The sequence below is a fragment of the Panicum hallii genome, chromosome 9 (assembly GCF_002211085.1).
Source record: "Panicum hallii strain FIL2 chromosome 9, PHallii_v3.1, whole genome shotgun sequence".
NCBI lineage: Eukaryota > Viridiplantae > Streptophyta > Magnoliopsida > Poales > Poaceae > Panicum > Panicum hallii.
In genome coordinates this window covers 8,065,027-8,080,000 of record NC_038050.1, presented here as the reverse complement: position 1 = coordinate 8,080,000, position 14,974 = coordinate 8,065,027, and the positions used below count along the sequence as shown (strand labels likewise).

At 43.6% G+C, this 14,974-nt stretch overlaps 2 protein-coding genes across 2 annotated transcripts; one reads left to right on the top strand and one right to left on the bottom strand.

The window, feature by feature from the left end:
* The first annotated feature begins 1,055 nt into the window (after positions 1-1,055).
* LOC112875309 (GDSL esterase/lipase At5g03810-like) lies at positions 1,056-4,734 on the top strand. Its single transcript, XM_025939113.1, has 5 exons — positions 1,056-1,388; positions 1,495-1,631; positions 1,717-1,950; positions 3,783-4,038; positions 4,168-4,734. Exons 1-5 carry the CDS (start codon positions 1,139-1,141, stop codon positions 4,359-4,361), a joined length of 1,071 nt encoding a protein of 356 aa, XP_025794898.1. The 5' UTR covers positions 1,056-1,138; the 3' UTR covers positions 4,362-4,734.
* Positions 4,735-4,888: 154 nt separating this feature from the next.
* On the bottom strand, positions 4,889-14,149 carry LOC112875308 (E3 ubiquitin-protein ligase UPL7). Its single transcript, XM_025939112.1, has 14 exons — positions 13,998-14,149; positions 13,791-13,913; positions 12,963-13,203; positions 11,417-12,000; positions 9,733-10,701; positions 9,310-9,644; positions 8,304-8,582; positions 7,905-8,157; positions 7,210-7,380; positions 7,027-7,119; positions 6,455-6,562; positions 5,849-5,965; positions 5,315-5,404; positions 4,889-5,127 (listed from the first exon to the last, which is right to left on the bottom strand). The coding sequence occupies exons 1-14, from the start codon at positions 14,025-14,027 to the stop codon at positions 5,044-5,046; spliced, it is 3,477 nt and encodes a 1,158-aa protein (XP_025794897.1). The 5' UTR covers positions 14,028-14,149; the 3' UTR covers positions 4,889-5,043.
* Between the last annotated feature and the right edge of the window lie 825 nt (positions 14,150-14,974).

The following is a 14,974-nucleotide window of genomic DNA, read 5'->3' as shown; positions in this document are numbered from 1 at the left end:
AGACCATGGATCTTACAAGATGATGCCTTCGACCTAGAACTAGAAGACAACCAAGGATCAGATGCTCCAACAGTGGAGGAGAATTTAGATTGGGACTGACGATGATAGTGCCATTGACATAAAAGATTACGATGCCGAAGACTTGTGGGGGTCCATGATATTTGGGTTCCATCCTTATAAACAGATCGTGTTCTTGTATCATCCGAGAGTGCTGGCATATCATTTTGATACCTCAAAGGTCCAAGATCTGGGCGAGTTGTGCCTGAAGGATCGTAGCCACTTGCTAGACACGACTTTCATATATACACCTTGTTGGGCTGGAGACTTGTCTGAATGTAACTAGCTAGTTTAATTAGAGACATGTACAGTACATTCAGAAGATTCATATATGTAGTATAAACATGTAAATTTGCACGTTGCTATTTTTCAATTAGATCTAGTTTGACTGAGTTACTTCCTAGTCCTTTTCGTTTGTTTGTTTGTTTGTTTGCCTATTTTTTCTTTCTGAGGTAAGAGCAAGGCGTATCTCCGATCTATACAAACTGGACACTGAACTGAGTGACTATTACCATCATTAGTTTCTTGTCCCTGTTCATTACACCGCCGTTTCGTTTCAACTTTCAAATTCATTGATTGAACTTGTTGATGCGTGGTCATCCTTTTCTTTTCCCTGAAGAAGATGCGTGCCCATCGATATCACTACAAAATCAGAAAACCCTCTTTTCAACACACGCTTATGGATGCAAGCTGGAGGAACGCAGTGCAAGCTTTGCAGTAACATGATCCATTTGCAGTGAATATTACAAACAACCATCTGGATTTAATCGTGAGCTTTACTTCAAGCCGTTCGATCGAGCTTGCTCACTTGCTCAGCCACTCATCACTAGTCACTCCAACCAGGCTCATTGAATGCGTGCTCCCACCTCTTCCCACCACCACCCAACAGCAATCAATAATAACTAGCCACCAGTACGGTACCTCACTTCACCCCCCGTTAAAACCACGCGGTGGTGAGTGCCTGCCTCTGACACGTCCACACACACGCCACACCACCGCAGCCCACTGCCAGCTCCAGCTCGCAACCGGAGAGGGGAACCGGCCGGCGTTCGTGTACGCGTCGAGAGCGAGAGCGAGGGCGATGGAGGTGAGCTCCATGCCCGCGGCGGCGGCTGTGATGCTGCTGCTGCTCTCGGCGGCGGCGACCGTGAGGGGCCAGGCGCTGGTGCCCGGCGTGATGATCTTCGGCGACTCGGTGGTGGACGCCGGCAACAACAACCGGCTGGCCACGCTGGTGCGCGCCGACTTCCCGCCCTACGGCCGTGACTTCCCGGCAACGCACGCGCCCACGGGGCGCTTCTGCAACGGCAAGCTCGCCACGGACTACACCGGTAAGCGACCCGCAGCTAGCCGGAATCGATCTCCACGCATCGATCTCGGCTCTTCTCTCTGTCCTCTTCAATCGTTTGATGCATGGACAATCGACGACGGATGCAGTGGAGAACCTGGGGCTGAGCTCGTACCCGCCGGCGTACCTGAGCGAGGAGGCGCAGAGCAACAACAAGAGCCTCCTCCACGGCGCCAACTTCGCCTCCGGCGCCGCCGGCTACCTCGACGCCACCGCCGCGCTCTATGTACGATCGATCCATATCATCATGCAGATTGCAGAGACCCGCTGCTGCTGCTGCTGGCTCACCACCGATGGGTGCGTGCACGCAGGGCGCGATCTCGCTGAGCCGTCAGACGGAGTACTTCCGGGAGTACCAGTCGAGGGTGGCGGCGTCGGCCGGCGAGCAGCGCGCCAAGGCGCTGACGTCGGGGTCCATTTACGTGGTGAGCGCCGGCACCAGCGACTACGTGCAGAACTACTACGTGAACCCGGTGCTGGGCGCCGCCTACACGCCCGACCAGTTCGCCGACGCGCTCATGCAGCCATTCACCGCCTTCGTCGAGGTATTTTTTTCCCATCATCCCTTCCCAATTCCGGCTGCAAATTTGTCTCGAGTTCACTCGGTAGGCCCACATGTCAGCGGCACGAGTAGCAACGGAGCTTAGGAAGTGACGTGTGGTCTTTAGAAACTATCTGCGATCTAAACGACCTTTTGCCCAAACTTGATTAGTTGGGATACTAGTCCATTGACGACACGCTGCAAGTACGGTAGTACCCCTAGCAAGCGTGCATGCAGCAAGATGTCGAGAAATATGCTTCAACCTTTTGCCTTCGAGAGGAGATAGGTAGCGAGCGGCCATGCAATGCAATGCAAATATATATGCAATTCAATGCCGCGTCACAGGTTGCAGCGCGTAGGGCCCTGTAGGAGGGAATGCAGGGCAATACAACAGTATCTCAGTACAGTATATATATAAAAAAAGCCTCGGTAAGGTTCCGTTTGGTTCTGGAAGGCTAAACTTTAGCCCCGTCACGTCACAGAAAATTTTATCATTTAGAAGTATTAAATAAAATCTGTTTATAAAATTTTTTACACAGATGCGTGCTAATTCACGAGATGAATTTAATAAACCTAATTAATCTATAATTTGCAACAGTGGTACTACAGTAACGATCCGCTAATCATAGATTAATATATTTTATTAGATTCATCTCGCGAATTAGCACAGGGTTCTGCAATTAGTTTTATAATTAGAATTTAATTAACACTTAAAATAAATTTATCTGATAATGCTAAAGTTTAGCCCTCCACTCCCTGACATACAGCTAGGCTAGGACCCCTCTGCTGCGTCTGGGTGAACATGGTCGCCCGCCCCTGCCTCTGCCTACTGTATGTTTACTGCGTCTGTGTCTCTGACTCTCTGTGCCTGTAGTTACGTACGCGAGTTGTTGCTGCGACATCAATGCCTTTGGAGACCACTGCGCTAGTGTGTTACTGCCGTCACATGTCGCCGGCCTCTAGCTCGGCGCTACGCTTGGAGATTGGTGCGGGTTGGTTCGAGAGCTCGGTCGTGCTGGTGGTGCATGTGACCGACCAAGCGTACGTTACAACTTACAAGCTGTGGAGAAGTCACATGTACCCGTGCATGCAATGCAACATCAGCTGGCGCCGGCCGGGCAGCCGGCTCAGCTGTGTTTCTAGCTCCCAACCACCTGCACGGTCGCACTGGCTGTGCCCAATGAACGCGCCTCCGTTTCCATGTCGTCAAGCCCCGCAGCATACCGTGGTCTGTGGAGAACAGACAGAGCGGCGAAATAAAAAAGAAAAAAGATCGGTCAGCATTATATTAAGAACGGTAGAGATAGATGTACAGACACGTAGTGAGCCTGTACCCTTGGTGCATTGGTGTACTCGCTCGGTGGTCGCTAGTCAAAATACTCAACACGGCCGGGGTAGTACGCTACATGCATGTTGCTGCTGTTGCATGGCGCATCGTCAGCCCATCACATGCATCGTCCATGGACATACGCTGCTGTACATGAAAAAAAGGATACCGACCGACATGGCCCGTGGCCGTGGCAGTAAATCTTAAATGGCGTGTACCAAACCAAGTAAGTGCGATCCGGACTACTCGCTCCAGAGAGAGCAGCCAAGGACACGCCAGATCTTCTTGCAGGAAGCCTCGAGTGGTGTGCACCGCATATTCGTAGCAGACATCATCAGGGTAATAATAAACTGAATTAATGCATATCTCAAAGTAACCAATAATGCTCTGCTGGTCTGCTTCTTGCTGAATGCGCTCCTCGATCTAAAGCAAGTAGTATTCCTGCCTTTAATCTCGCTGGTGCATGGCTGATGGTCGAGCACTGGATTTGTGTGTGTGCCGAAATGCAGCGGCTGTACAGCCTGGGCGCCCGTCGGATCGGCGTGACGTCGCTGCCGCCCATGGGGTGCCTCCCGGCGTCCGTCACCCTGTTCGGCGGCGGCAACGCTGGCTGCGTGGAGCGCCTCAACAACGACTCCCTCGCCTTCAACCGCAAGCTCGGCGCCGCCGCGGACGCCGTCAAGCGCCGCCGCCCGGACCTCAAGCTCGTCGTCTTCGACATCTACCAGCCGCTGCTCGACCTCGTCAACAACCCCACCAGCGCAGGTACGTACCATATCGATCGATCGAGAGAGCTAGCACGGACGCCGACGACACTGCCTTGCGTGCTCGATCTCCTTGCTTTTTCATGACCACACCAAGCAAGCGTCACAGTGGTCGACCGATCGTTTCCAGGGTTCTTCGAGTCGCGGCGGGCGTGCTGCGGGACGGGCACGATCGAGACGTCGGTGCTGTGCCACCAGGGTGCCCCGGGGACGTGCTCCAACGCCACGGGCTACGTCTTCTGGGACGGCTTCCACCCCACGGACGCCGCCAACCGGGTGCTCGCCGACGCGCTGCTGCTCCAGGGCCTGCAGCTCATTGCCTGAGACGCGCGGCAGCCTCCCAGACAGAAAATACCCTCAAATCCCCGCCGCCCTTCCATCATCCTACCAGCAAACGTGCCTTGCTTTCTGTCGTTCTGTGCTGCTTGCTTGCTGTTTGTTTGTTTGCTGTCTGTCCATCCATCAGCTCTCGTAGTTTTGTGCTGCTTAGAAACAGTTGGACTCGTGCATAAGAGTGTTGTTCTGTATAATTTTTGTGTTCTTCGCCGTCTTCCCAATCTGTTCGACGAACTTGGACTTTGGAGTGATCGACGTTACAGTGACTAGCATATTTCGAAGTATAGCTGTTGGGTTGGGTCTACTCAAAGCGGAGTGCCTTCCTCTGCAGTGCAGCGAGCGAGCACAAAGTACGCCGTGCAACAACGTTCCCCGTCTAAGCAGGCCGGGACCACCAGCCAGTAGCATAGTCCCGGCGAAGCATGGGCCTGTTTGGTTGCCTGGCTATCTCCCAGCCAGGTCCCCGTAAGCCAGGCAACTGAATACGCACTACTCTGGCAACAAACTTTTTGCTGTACTGACAAATAGAAATACGCTTTACCTTAAAATGGGCTATTACTCCGAATAAATATGATACATTGGCGGCAATTGATGCATCTAATCAAATTTTGCTATACCTCTATTCACAGCAAACCTTGACACGGTTACAGCACCACCAATGCATATACCTCTATGAGAGTTCAAACCCAGTATTTGAGCTGATGGCGTAGAGCAGCTTGCTCCTTAGCGTGCTTGACCGCTTGTATGTCGGAAGCTGAAGGTAACAAAAAAGCATTAGAAAATATGTAAGAACAGCACACGTGCCAGGATGAATGCTGAAATGGCCAGTGATCCTAAGGGGTTTGACTCGTCAAAGGATGGACTCAAACAGATTACAACAGCAGCAGCAGCAGAAGAGTGAGCAGATGATACTGATAGGATGCAGACCCATGCAGTTATACCTTGAGAGTATTGTAGCATGTGGAAGCGGATGGAAGGCGGTCTACGTCTTGGCCTCCGATTGAAGCCCAAAGTGTTACATCACATGGAACCTAGGGCAATGAGAGAAGATTTATGAATCAGGAGAAACAGAACATAATAAAACATGGGTTGCAACTCTGTTTCATGAGTTTTCTTAGTTATAGTACTAAAAGCAATGCCATTAAATACTTCCATCAGTGAGCTCATTAGCATGCTTCCGTAAACAAATTTAGAGGTCACTACGAGTCCCAAGTTGATATTACTGTTGAAAAATTAACAAAAGAACACTAGAACACAAACATGCGCATCGCTTTACCATTTCGAATAATAATTCAGCAGAAGGGTCTGTTATGAACTATGCAACACCTCAGTTGATTCATTAAGACAGAAAGGGTAAAGATATCAAGGGTTTTAAAGGTGCTGCACAGCAGCAATGCGGTGAGCCACATCTTCCTAAGTCAATCTGTCACATATCGCTAAAACAAGAAAAGTTCTTGCAGTATGCTTAATCAAACCTTATGTATTGTGAAAGAAGGCTGCAGATACTTAAATCCAAGTAACGGAGCTCGTGAACAGCTCGTCACAAACTTTAGGAGTAAACAACGCTCTGTTGGCTTCAATCCTTTGATGACCTGCAGAATGCATAAAGAGGTGAGAACAATATTAACAATAATTTATTTGCTGCTGGTAAACGAAAACAGTTATTTAACAAAATTTGGCTGAAATACCAGTGCAGCAAATGAGCAAACAGGCCAAACCATGTAGCCCGGAAAAGGGGTGGGCAAATGCTACACATGCAAGTAGGCCAGGAATGCACGCTATGACATAGTGTACATGACGAGTTTCAGCTGTCGGCATGTCAGGGTCACAATTATATTACAGGATACCAAATTATATTTTCCAAAGTTATCATCAAATAAGAAAATACATAAACAAACTCCACTACTCTAGCCATTTCCAAATTGGGTATACAATTTGCATAAGTATGATAACCAAGCTAATAGTCCTAGGATCTTTACAAAGTTATATGCAAAACATGGTCTGAAAATATAAAAATGCAAAACAGGAAATAGCAAGAAGCCATTAATGCAAAACAATCAAAATTAGACAAACACACATACCTCCCAGAAGAGTTTAACAGTTCGACTTGACTCAGTATAACCACCAGTATACTTGGTGTTGTTCCGCAGATCGTCAACATCAAAATCCTGCAGTCCGCCTGAAAGTAACTGCATGTGGCAATGATGAATTAGCAGGATTTAGAAATTGTGGGCCATCACAGTTTCAGTTTTGATTTTTGACATTCACACAAACCATCCAATACATTGTATACTATATTTTTTGAGGTAGTTAATTATTGGTGGATATATTAAGGGTGCTTGGGTATTTGGTCAGTTGAATTGGCTCTCTTTATAAAAAGAAGCACAATGAGTTATTCCTGAGCACATTTTCAAAATTTTCTCTTCATTTCTACCTTTTACATCAAATCTCATTTTTTAAATTTTTCGCAAAATATTTTAAGTTAGCATTTTTTCCTTAATTTTTAGTATTTGATTCAGTCAAAGTTCTATTTACTACTGTTAGTTCAAGGGTCATTTTCCACAGTATAGCAGGGAACTCCAGTTCAGTAGCATCCAAAATTTAGAAAAGAATCCTCTCCCCAAAAAAAGGAAAGAAAGGAGAAGAGAATTACCTGATTAAATTCATTTGTATTAAACAGGCTTAGCCAAGATGGTGAAATGAGATCGCTGAGTCCTCTGTAAAATGCATTTGCAAATGGAAGTATCTGCAAGGACAATGGCGCTATAAAAAAGCTTTCTTGCTGACACAGAGCAAAACCTCAGAAATCATAAGAAAAACAGACCAAGTCACGAACCTGATGGTTAAGCTTGAAATCTGCCATTGCATGAACATAATGCAGCTTATTTTCATTTGTGACAGATATACTTTTACCACCAGGTCTCAGCTCATGGACGATTCTTTTACCACCCAACTCTTCAGTTACAGTAAAATCCAAACAGAGATCCTCAACATCCCCATCGTAGTGCTGTTTGGTAGAACAGTAGTTCACATTGTTGTTATCAAAAAGGTAATAACATCAAAATGCTATCATCTTATTATATCAAATGCTATTTCATTAAAAAACAAATTGGTACCATATTGCAGTCATTACATAGGTAGCTGATAAAAAAAAACTAATATCATATATAACGTCAACAGAGAGAAACAGCATCAATCCCAAAAGTGCAACCAATTTTAACAAGGCTTCATAAATGGCAAGATCTTGCCAAAAAAATGAGGAGAAACAAAAAATGCATAGCATTGACCACTAACCTGTGAACACAACAAACTACGATAGCATTGAAAGATTGATAAGGCAAGCTAAGCAGCACTAGCGGATAATGATTGATATTCATAAATAATATCACGGGATATATACTAAACAAAGGGGTTGAATCATAGCCATCCACCCATGATACGATCATTTCAATGGAAAAAAGCAGTATTCTAAGTAGTAGTTTAACTTGCTTGTATCTTGGGAAAATAAACCAAAGCAAAAATCTATTGTACCTTTAGTAGCATAAGATTTCTGTAAAGCTCAGGATCAAGTGTTGATAGTTCATCCAAAAAATTATACCGTCCAAGAAATTTCTGCACAAATACTGGTGAGAAAGAATAGTCCAACAGAATCCCCTCATAGAGTGCTTTGCCGACAACTCGACCAAGAAACTCAATCATATCAATGCCGTTATCCAAAAGCCTAGCAGAATTGCTAGGAATTAAGCTGGTATCAGATGCTGATGTTTGTGAAAACAGCCCATACCTATTGAGTGTTGTGACAAATAGAAGAAAAAGGTTAGCAACAATGCCTTGATGAATGACAGTATTCTTCACTTTTGAGAAAAAGAAGTTATATATTTATATTAAGATATATAAGGTTTAAGGGCTAATGTTTAACAGTATACTTACTCTGGACTAAAAGCAGTCTTAGAAAGATCCGTTAGAAACTCCTTTGAGAGACCACCATAGTCCAAACCAGCTTCAGGAAGGCCGCATTCACTTACAAATGATACGTGAATGCAAGATTTCAACTTTGATCTTAGGCAGTTCAACTGCCTATATCCATCTTCAATTATATGGCCTCGACGAATAACAATCTCAATAGATCCTGGACCGGGCCCAGATATTTCACCAGTAACTCTTCTCGATGCTTTGTCTGACTCAATAAATTCTCTAAACATCTGCACTCTGGGTAAAAGATATAAAATGGTGTTAAGAAAAGTTAGCATTGCATAGAAATGCTTATGTACTAAAAACCTGCGCTGCTTGTAAAAAGAATCCATATGCGAACTAAAATGAATACAAACTAGTGAGATATGTCTGTCATGCCATAGCAATATAACAACTAATGCTACACAAGCACACTATGACCACTACATGAGCTCCAGCAGCAGAAAAAGGTCTGGGTAATGTTTCACTCTAAATCTCAGATGAAAACTGTTTGAATTTTGTATACAATTTAAACAATTTTATTAAAAAAGGTTGACTTTCACCATTTTTAAAGGGCACAAGTCTATCAAACTTTCCTCAACCAACAGACAGAATTACCAGGTAAACTTTGTGAAATATCATGTATCTACAATCAGTGATAATAGCTAAGAAGTATAGGTTTTGATACAGCAAGAAAAAAAATCACTACTAAAGCGAATTGTGGTGTATAAGTATCTCTTTAGGGGATTTGTATGTGTGAGAATAGCAATAACAATCAAAGATTCTAGTACTAGTAATAACCAAACTCAGCTGTCAATTGCCAGAAGGAACTCAGGACAAGCAGGTAAGGAGTTATGAGCAATTGACTCAAAGATCATAAGCGTAAGTTTAGGATTTCTAAAAAAGTTCAAAACGTCATTTCAGTTGAGTTTATGATATCTATGAAAGCTGTCAACATTTTTTGGACCAAAATCCAGTAAGGTACCTCTCTTCAAATGGATATACATGTGGCAATGTGGTAAATACAGAGCTCCGGGTAGGAATTCCTGAAGAGTTATTTCCTTGAAAATTACCAAATGCTACCTCATGGGCCCTGGCAGCAGCAGCAATTGGAATTCGACCATTTCTAGCAGGTGCCAACCACAAAGAAATTGGACAAAATTTATGCCTACTGTCCCTTTCATAGAGTAGATTAAGACATCTGACAGCTACATCCAGAAGAGGCTTGCTGTAGCTTCCACCATTCTGAACGAAAGAATTGTATACAAATGTATTAAGTGCTGAGGCTATCTTCCGCTGCTGCTCTAAAGTAAACGGAACCTGTAAAATCAGAGAAAGCAAGGGGTGCTGTCAAAAGGTGAGGAGACTAGAAAGAGATCGAGAGATGCGCATGGGTACAGAATATTACCTGCTTTTCATAAAACTCGATATCATCTAGCACAAGTAATAGGTGCCCATATATAGCACAGAAAAGATACATCATGCACATTAAGTCCTTTCCAATACCTTCAGATGCATGTCTCATAGCTTCAATATCCCATAAAGTTAATGCATCATCATCAGACTGTTTAGAAATTAAAATACTATCAGACATTGTGCCCACCTCTGAATCATTGGATTTTCCGGTAATCTTCTGGAGCACATTTGCCCACTTGGTTGCTGCGTCCTTGGCATTCCTTCTTTGCCTCGTGGAGGATACTTGCTCACCTGAAGTTCTTGTAGCCAACTGTTTATCATGTCCTGTTTCTTGTAAATTCTGGATTGCTTGGCCAAAAATGGACATTTCTAGTGCCCCCCATAAATCAACAAGAAATCCAGGAGAGAATGCAAGCATGTTGAGAATAGGCAACGAACCAATAGAAGGGTTGAATGATGAGAAAATTCTGAGCATGTGATAGTAGAAGCATACAACATCTGACAACTTTAGGCTCCGAGTTGGATCATAATTAGTCCCGCTGCTGCATGAAACATCCTCCTTTGCCAACATCAGAAGCTTTCTCAGGTGCCATTGCTGGTAAATTGGCTTCAGAAGGTCCATAAATAATGTTCTCATGCTGCTGCTGCCATTGGTATCCCCTTCCTCTGCAACAGACGTCTCAGCATGGAAAGCGGTACTACCAACACTCTGAGACATCCCCTTGCTTTTCTCAAAACTTTCCAGTAAGTTTTGGCAAATACAGTTAACAACATCAACATATAGGCAAAAATCTAGCCCTTGAATGAAGCACCCTGAACTGGATAAATCATCATGATTGGTAGCTAAATTTACAATATTTCCAAGAGCCCAACCAGAGCAAGGAATAACAGTAGCATCAACAGCTAAAACTTCTGACTTGTCCAATTTGATTATTTCTTCAAATATTTTATCCTTGGAGATCTGCCACCACCTGCCATGGCTTGATCAGTTCCACATTTACAATATGCCATCCTTTAAAGTAAACAATGAATAAACTGTGATGGTTGATGTAAAATTAAAACAATGAATGCTGCAGCAGGTAGCGAAGCAATCGATACCAACACTACAAAATTTAGAAGGATAAGTGTCAAGGATTCATTAAAATCCACAACTAGCATGGAAGCATTTTTTTCCCTTTTTTTGTCTAGATATAGAGAAAAGTGCTGAAATTTCTTATAAACACTGCAAGGAACTTGGAGATAAGTAGAAAATGAGACTAGAATAAGATTGGTATTCTTTCGCAATTGCATCTAGTTCACCTAGGACTATGGCAGTCGCACTATAAATTAAAATGTCCGTAGCAAGAATCAGTGTCATAGCATATCTTGCAAAAGTGCGCCAACATAGTCATACAGAGCAGTATACTGATCACAATCAGCAAAGTAAGTGACTCTTATAGTAAAACAAAGATCGCTTAAGATTTTAGCAGATCATAAATACACTCCTTTGGAAGCTATATAACTCAACTAGATGAATAATTCTTACTAAGTTACTATCGTATCATGTCAAAACAAAGAAAAAAAATAGTAGCTGAAAGTTCTGAATCCTTGGGTAGTCAATGCCCTCATAAAAATCAATCCAGTAAAACAGAAAATGCCAGAGCAGAATTTGTCCATATCAACATTAAGACCCTTACCAGTATAATACTGAGACATGGTTGCAGCACAGAAATGTGCTTAAGAGCAGGTAACAGCAGAGAAGGCATGCGTTTGCACAGATATGGTATTGTAAGTACAAGTTTGAAGTATTCCTTTGAAGCACCATTCAGATCAGTACCCCTATCTGCTTTCTTAGAGTGGAATGGGCGCAAGGCTAGAGTAACCGCGCTAGCAGTAATCAGAAAATGATCATCTGTTGCAGCTGCAGAACTTTTCTTCCCTGAAGTAACATGAGGGCCAAGACATTTTATATATTGCCTAACACAATTATATGTGCCACTCTGGCATGTACCTATAAATTCAATCAAAGTCTCTACAGATGCATCTGCAGCTCTACTGCTCTCACTTTTTAAGCTTTTCCATGTTTTGCAATCAGTTAAAGACACAGCCAATCTCATAGCAATAGCAGTCATGTCAACCATGCTTCCATCCTTGCAACAGGAATGGTCACACCTGGCAAGAATGAAAGAGCACAGTGAAATCAGCTTTTTTGCCTGATAAAGCCAAATAGATCTCTCTTCCGGCATACCCACAGCAAAGGAACAGAAATTTTTGCTTGCATCTACAGAGAAAAGATATAAGTCAGTCAAAAAGGAAGGCACGCTGATCAGAAGAGATAAGCATAACTAATCTGCTCCAACATTATGGTGTTCTGCTGTATGACTAAATCTAATGAAAACTTTTGGCGCATTAGCCTAATCTATCATATAATTATAGCAAAGCAAGAAGTTTGTGGTGGCCATCAAATTCCCCAGTATCACGTAACAATATTTGAATACTTATAGTGTGGGTATTTTCAAGCTTATCATGCAAATGTTGTTGAGCTACCATCAACAAGGACTGGTTATACCTATTTCTTCTTTGTGCAACCAAAACTTGGAATAAATATTAATTTAGAGGACTGAATTCAACCGATTCGAATAATATAATCAAATAAAGTCAGCACCAAAGGAATTGATCGTCTGATAGTAAATTTCATCAAAGATATTGCTCAGTACCATATAATAAGATTGCCAAAGGTGGCAAATACCACTCAATGTGCTGCTGGTATGTGGCCCCAGGCCCCACATGCCATCCTCACAGTGGATGGAATTTTCCAATCTATACATCTTAGTGATTGCACTAAGCTATTTGTTTTAACTTAAAAAGTCATGAACCATCATTTTGGCACCCATAACATTTCCATTGTTAGATCACTCACTAGATAATAGAGCCAAACAAATAGTACTAGAAACAGAACATAAATCACGAGTTCCAAGACAAACATTCTAGCCATATGCTTGCCATATTACATGGTCACAACCACTAATAATACCTAAATACAGCAAACAGAAATTGTGTGTTCACCCTGTTACGCTTTTGTATATTTCTGTCAAGCTGCATAATTTATTTCTAGTATTCAGCCATCTTGCATAGAGTTTGAGCAATATAAAGATTATAGTCCTCAGAAATACTGAACCGCAAACATTCAAGTCAACTAACAGAAAGGTCAAAGCAAAAGTAGTAGTACTAAAAAGGACATACCCGTTGAGTTTATGCTATTCAAGATAATCTTGAAGCATGTTAAAATAGATTCCACGGTCTTGCTCTGTTGTCCCTTGTACCAGCTAGAAGGTTGAGTAATGAAGAAAAGAAATGGCCTCAGCATATTTCTAGATATCCATTGAGTTGTCAAGTCGATGTTAGGCTGGTTCATTAATAGTTTCCAGTCTTCATGAAGCTGCTCTGAAACCACTCTTATCACATAGTACCTTCTCCATATTCGCTGGCATAACGAAAGAAAAGAACAGTGACCATCCATTTGATGAGTGCTTAGTATAAAAGAATAGTTAAAGAAAGCAGAGCGATACAGCTATTGCACATATTTATGCTCATGGCTTTGCTTAATTTTAGATATATTCTAGATCGATTAACTACAGCTTTTGCATAAAGCTTATTATTGGTGTTCGTACTCTCTGAGTATTTAGTAGAAAAATAGTGTTTGCTGGGTGTTTTTTCATGCATTCTCATAATGTATTATAGTAATACAAATTGAAGAATCCAGCTAACACAACGGAGTATCAATCAGTCCATCAGCCTCTATGGTTGCCAACAGAATATACTCATTAGAACACCCCCCCCCCCCCTCCCATTCTTCAGAAGATATCCAGATCAATCGTGTACATAATTCAAACGAGCCACGGGCCCTTAGATCCACTAAACCACCAGAAAAATAGGTCCTAAAATCCGCCTCATTATTTGCAAGCGGATTTCAGAGCGCTGACAGGTATTTGGTGGGCGGTTAGGTCGTTAGGTAGGTACACATGATGGGTAGAGCAGGGGGCGGTTAGGGGTGGCGTCGGCGGCAGGTACCTGGATGGAGAGGGCGGCCGCGGCGGCGCGGCGGAGGTGGCTCCGGAGCTGGCGCTCCTCGGAGACCTTCTGTAGCAGCGCGTCGCGGGTGATCTCCCTCGCGCTCGACCCCCGCAGGGACACCTGCAGAAGAGAGAGAAGAAACAGTGAGCCAGCGCGCAAGGGACGGAGCAGCGGAAGGAGAGGGGAACGAGGCGGGGGAGGGACCTGGCGGTTGCCGGCCGGGGGCACCGACATCGCCGGCGGGAAGCGGAGGAAGGGAGACGCACGCGTGCGCAGGAAGGAACAACGCGTCCACAACCCCGAGCGCGAGCGGGTCGTCGTCGTCACAGGCCGTCGCGACTCGCGACTGGGTTAAAAGGACTGTTTCGGACCCTTTTTTTAAAAAAAAGAAGTGGCAATCAGCAACGTATATGCTACATCAAACCGGGAGAACTCGTAGCAGTTGTAAAGGCTAAAAAAGGTAGCCTCTCCACTCCAGTCTCGAGCATTGTTTATTTGCAATCGTGTTTATCATCTGAAATTTATAGGAACAACCGAACTAGACCCTTTAAGATCCAGGATCGTGCGAAGGCGTACGAGAGTTATGGCTTGTCTATATGTGGTAATCTGCTTTTACTTTTTAAAAAAATGAACTGAATCGTATCGGTTTAAACCCCCCCTCTCATCTATGTAAAGAGGTCCACAGAGTATTTCCTCCAGATTTCCATTGTCGTCTAAACAATTTTCACATATTTTTATGTCATACACTTGTGTTACAAAAATTATTGTAAAGCGAATTCATGAAAAGTTGATGAAAATGCAGGAGTTTGACATGGAACAATTCAGTTCCAGGCAGATTTTTTTTAACAATTCAAATGAACCAAACATAATTTGTTGCGTGCAAAGCTTTTGGCAAATGCTCACAAGCTGCCAGCTCGTTAGATCGAGCCTGTATCTTTTCACATTTTGCACACGGCAACACATGATGATAGCCAGCCACCAGCCATGATTAAACGCGACACGAGCTTTCTCTGATTTCGTAATCTGCCAGGTACCGCCGCATCATTACACAAGGTTTCTCAATCAGGATGTCGCAATGAAGGAGGGTTCCATCCTATTGTAACTGGACAAACCGTTCCATGATTTTTCTTTTTTCTTTTCCTTTTTCACACGACCAATATGAAAAGCAGCAATTTCAAATC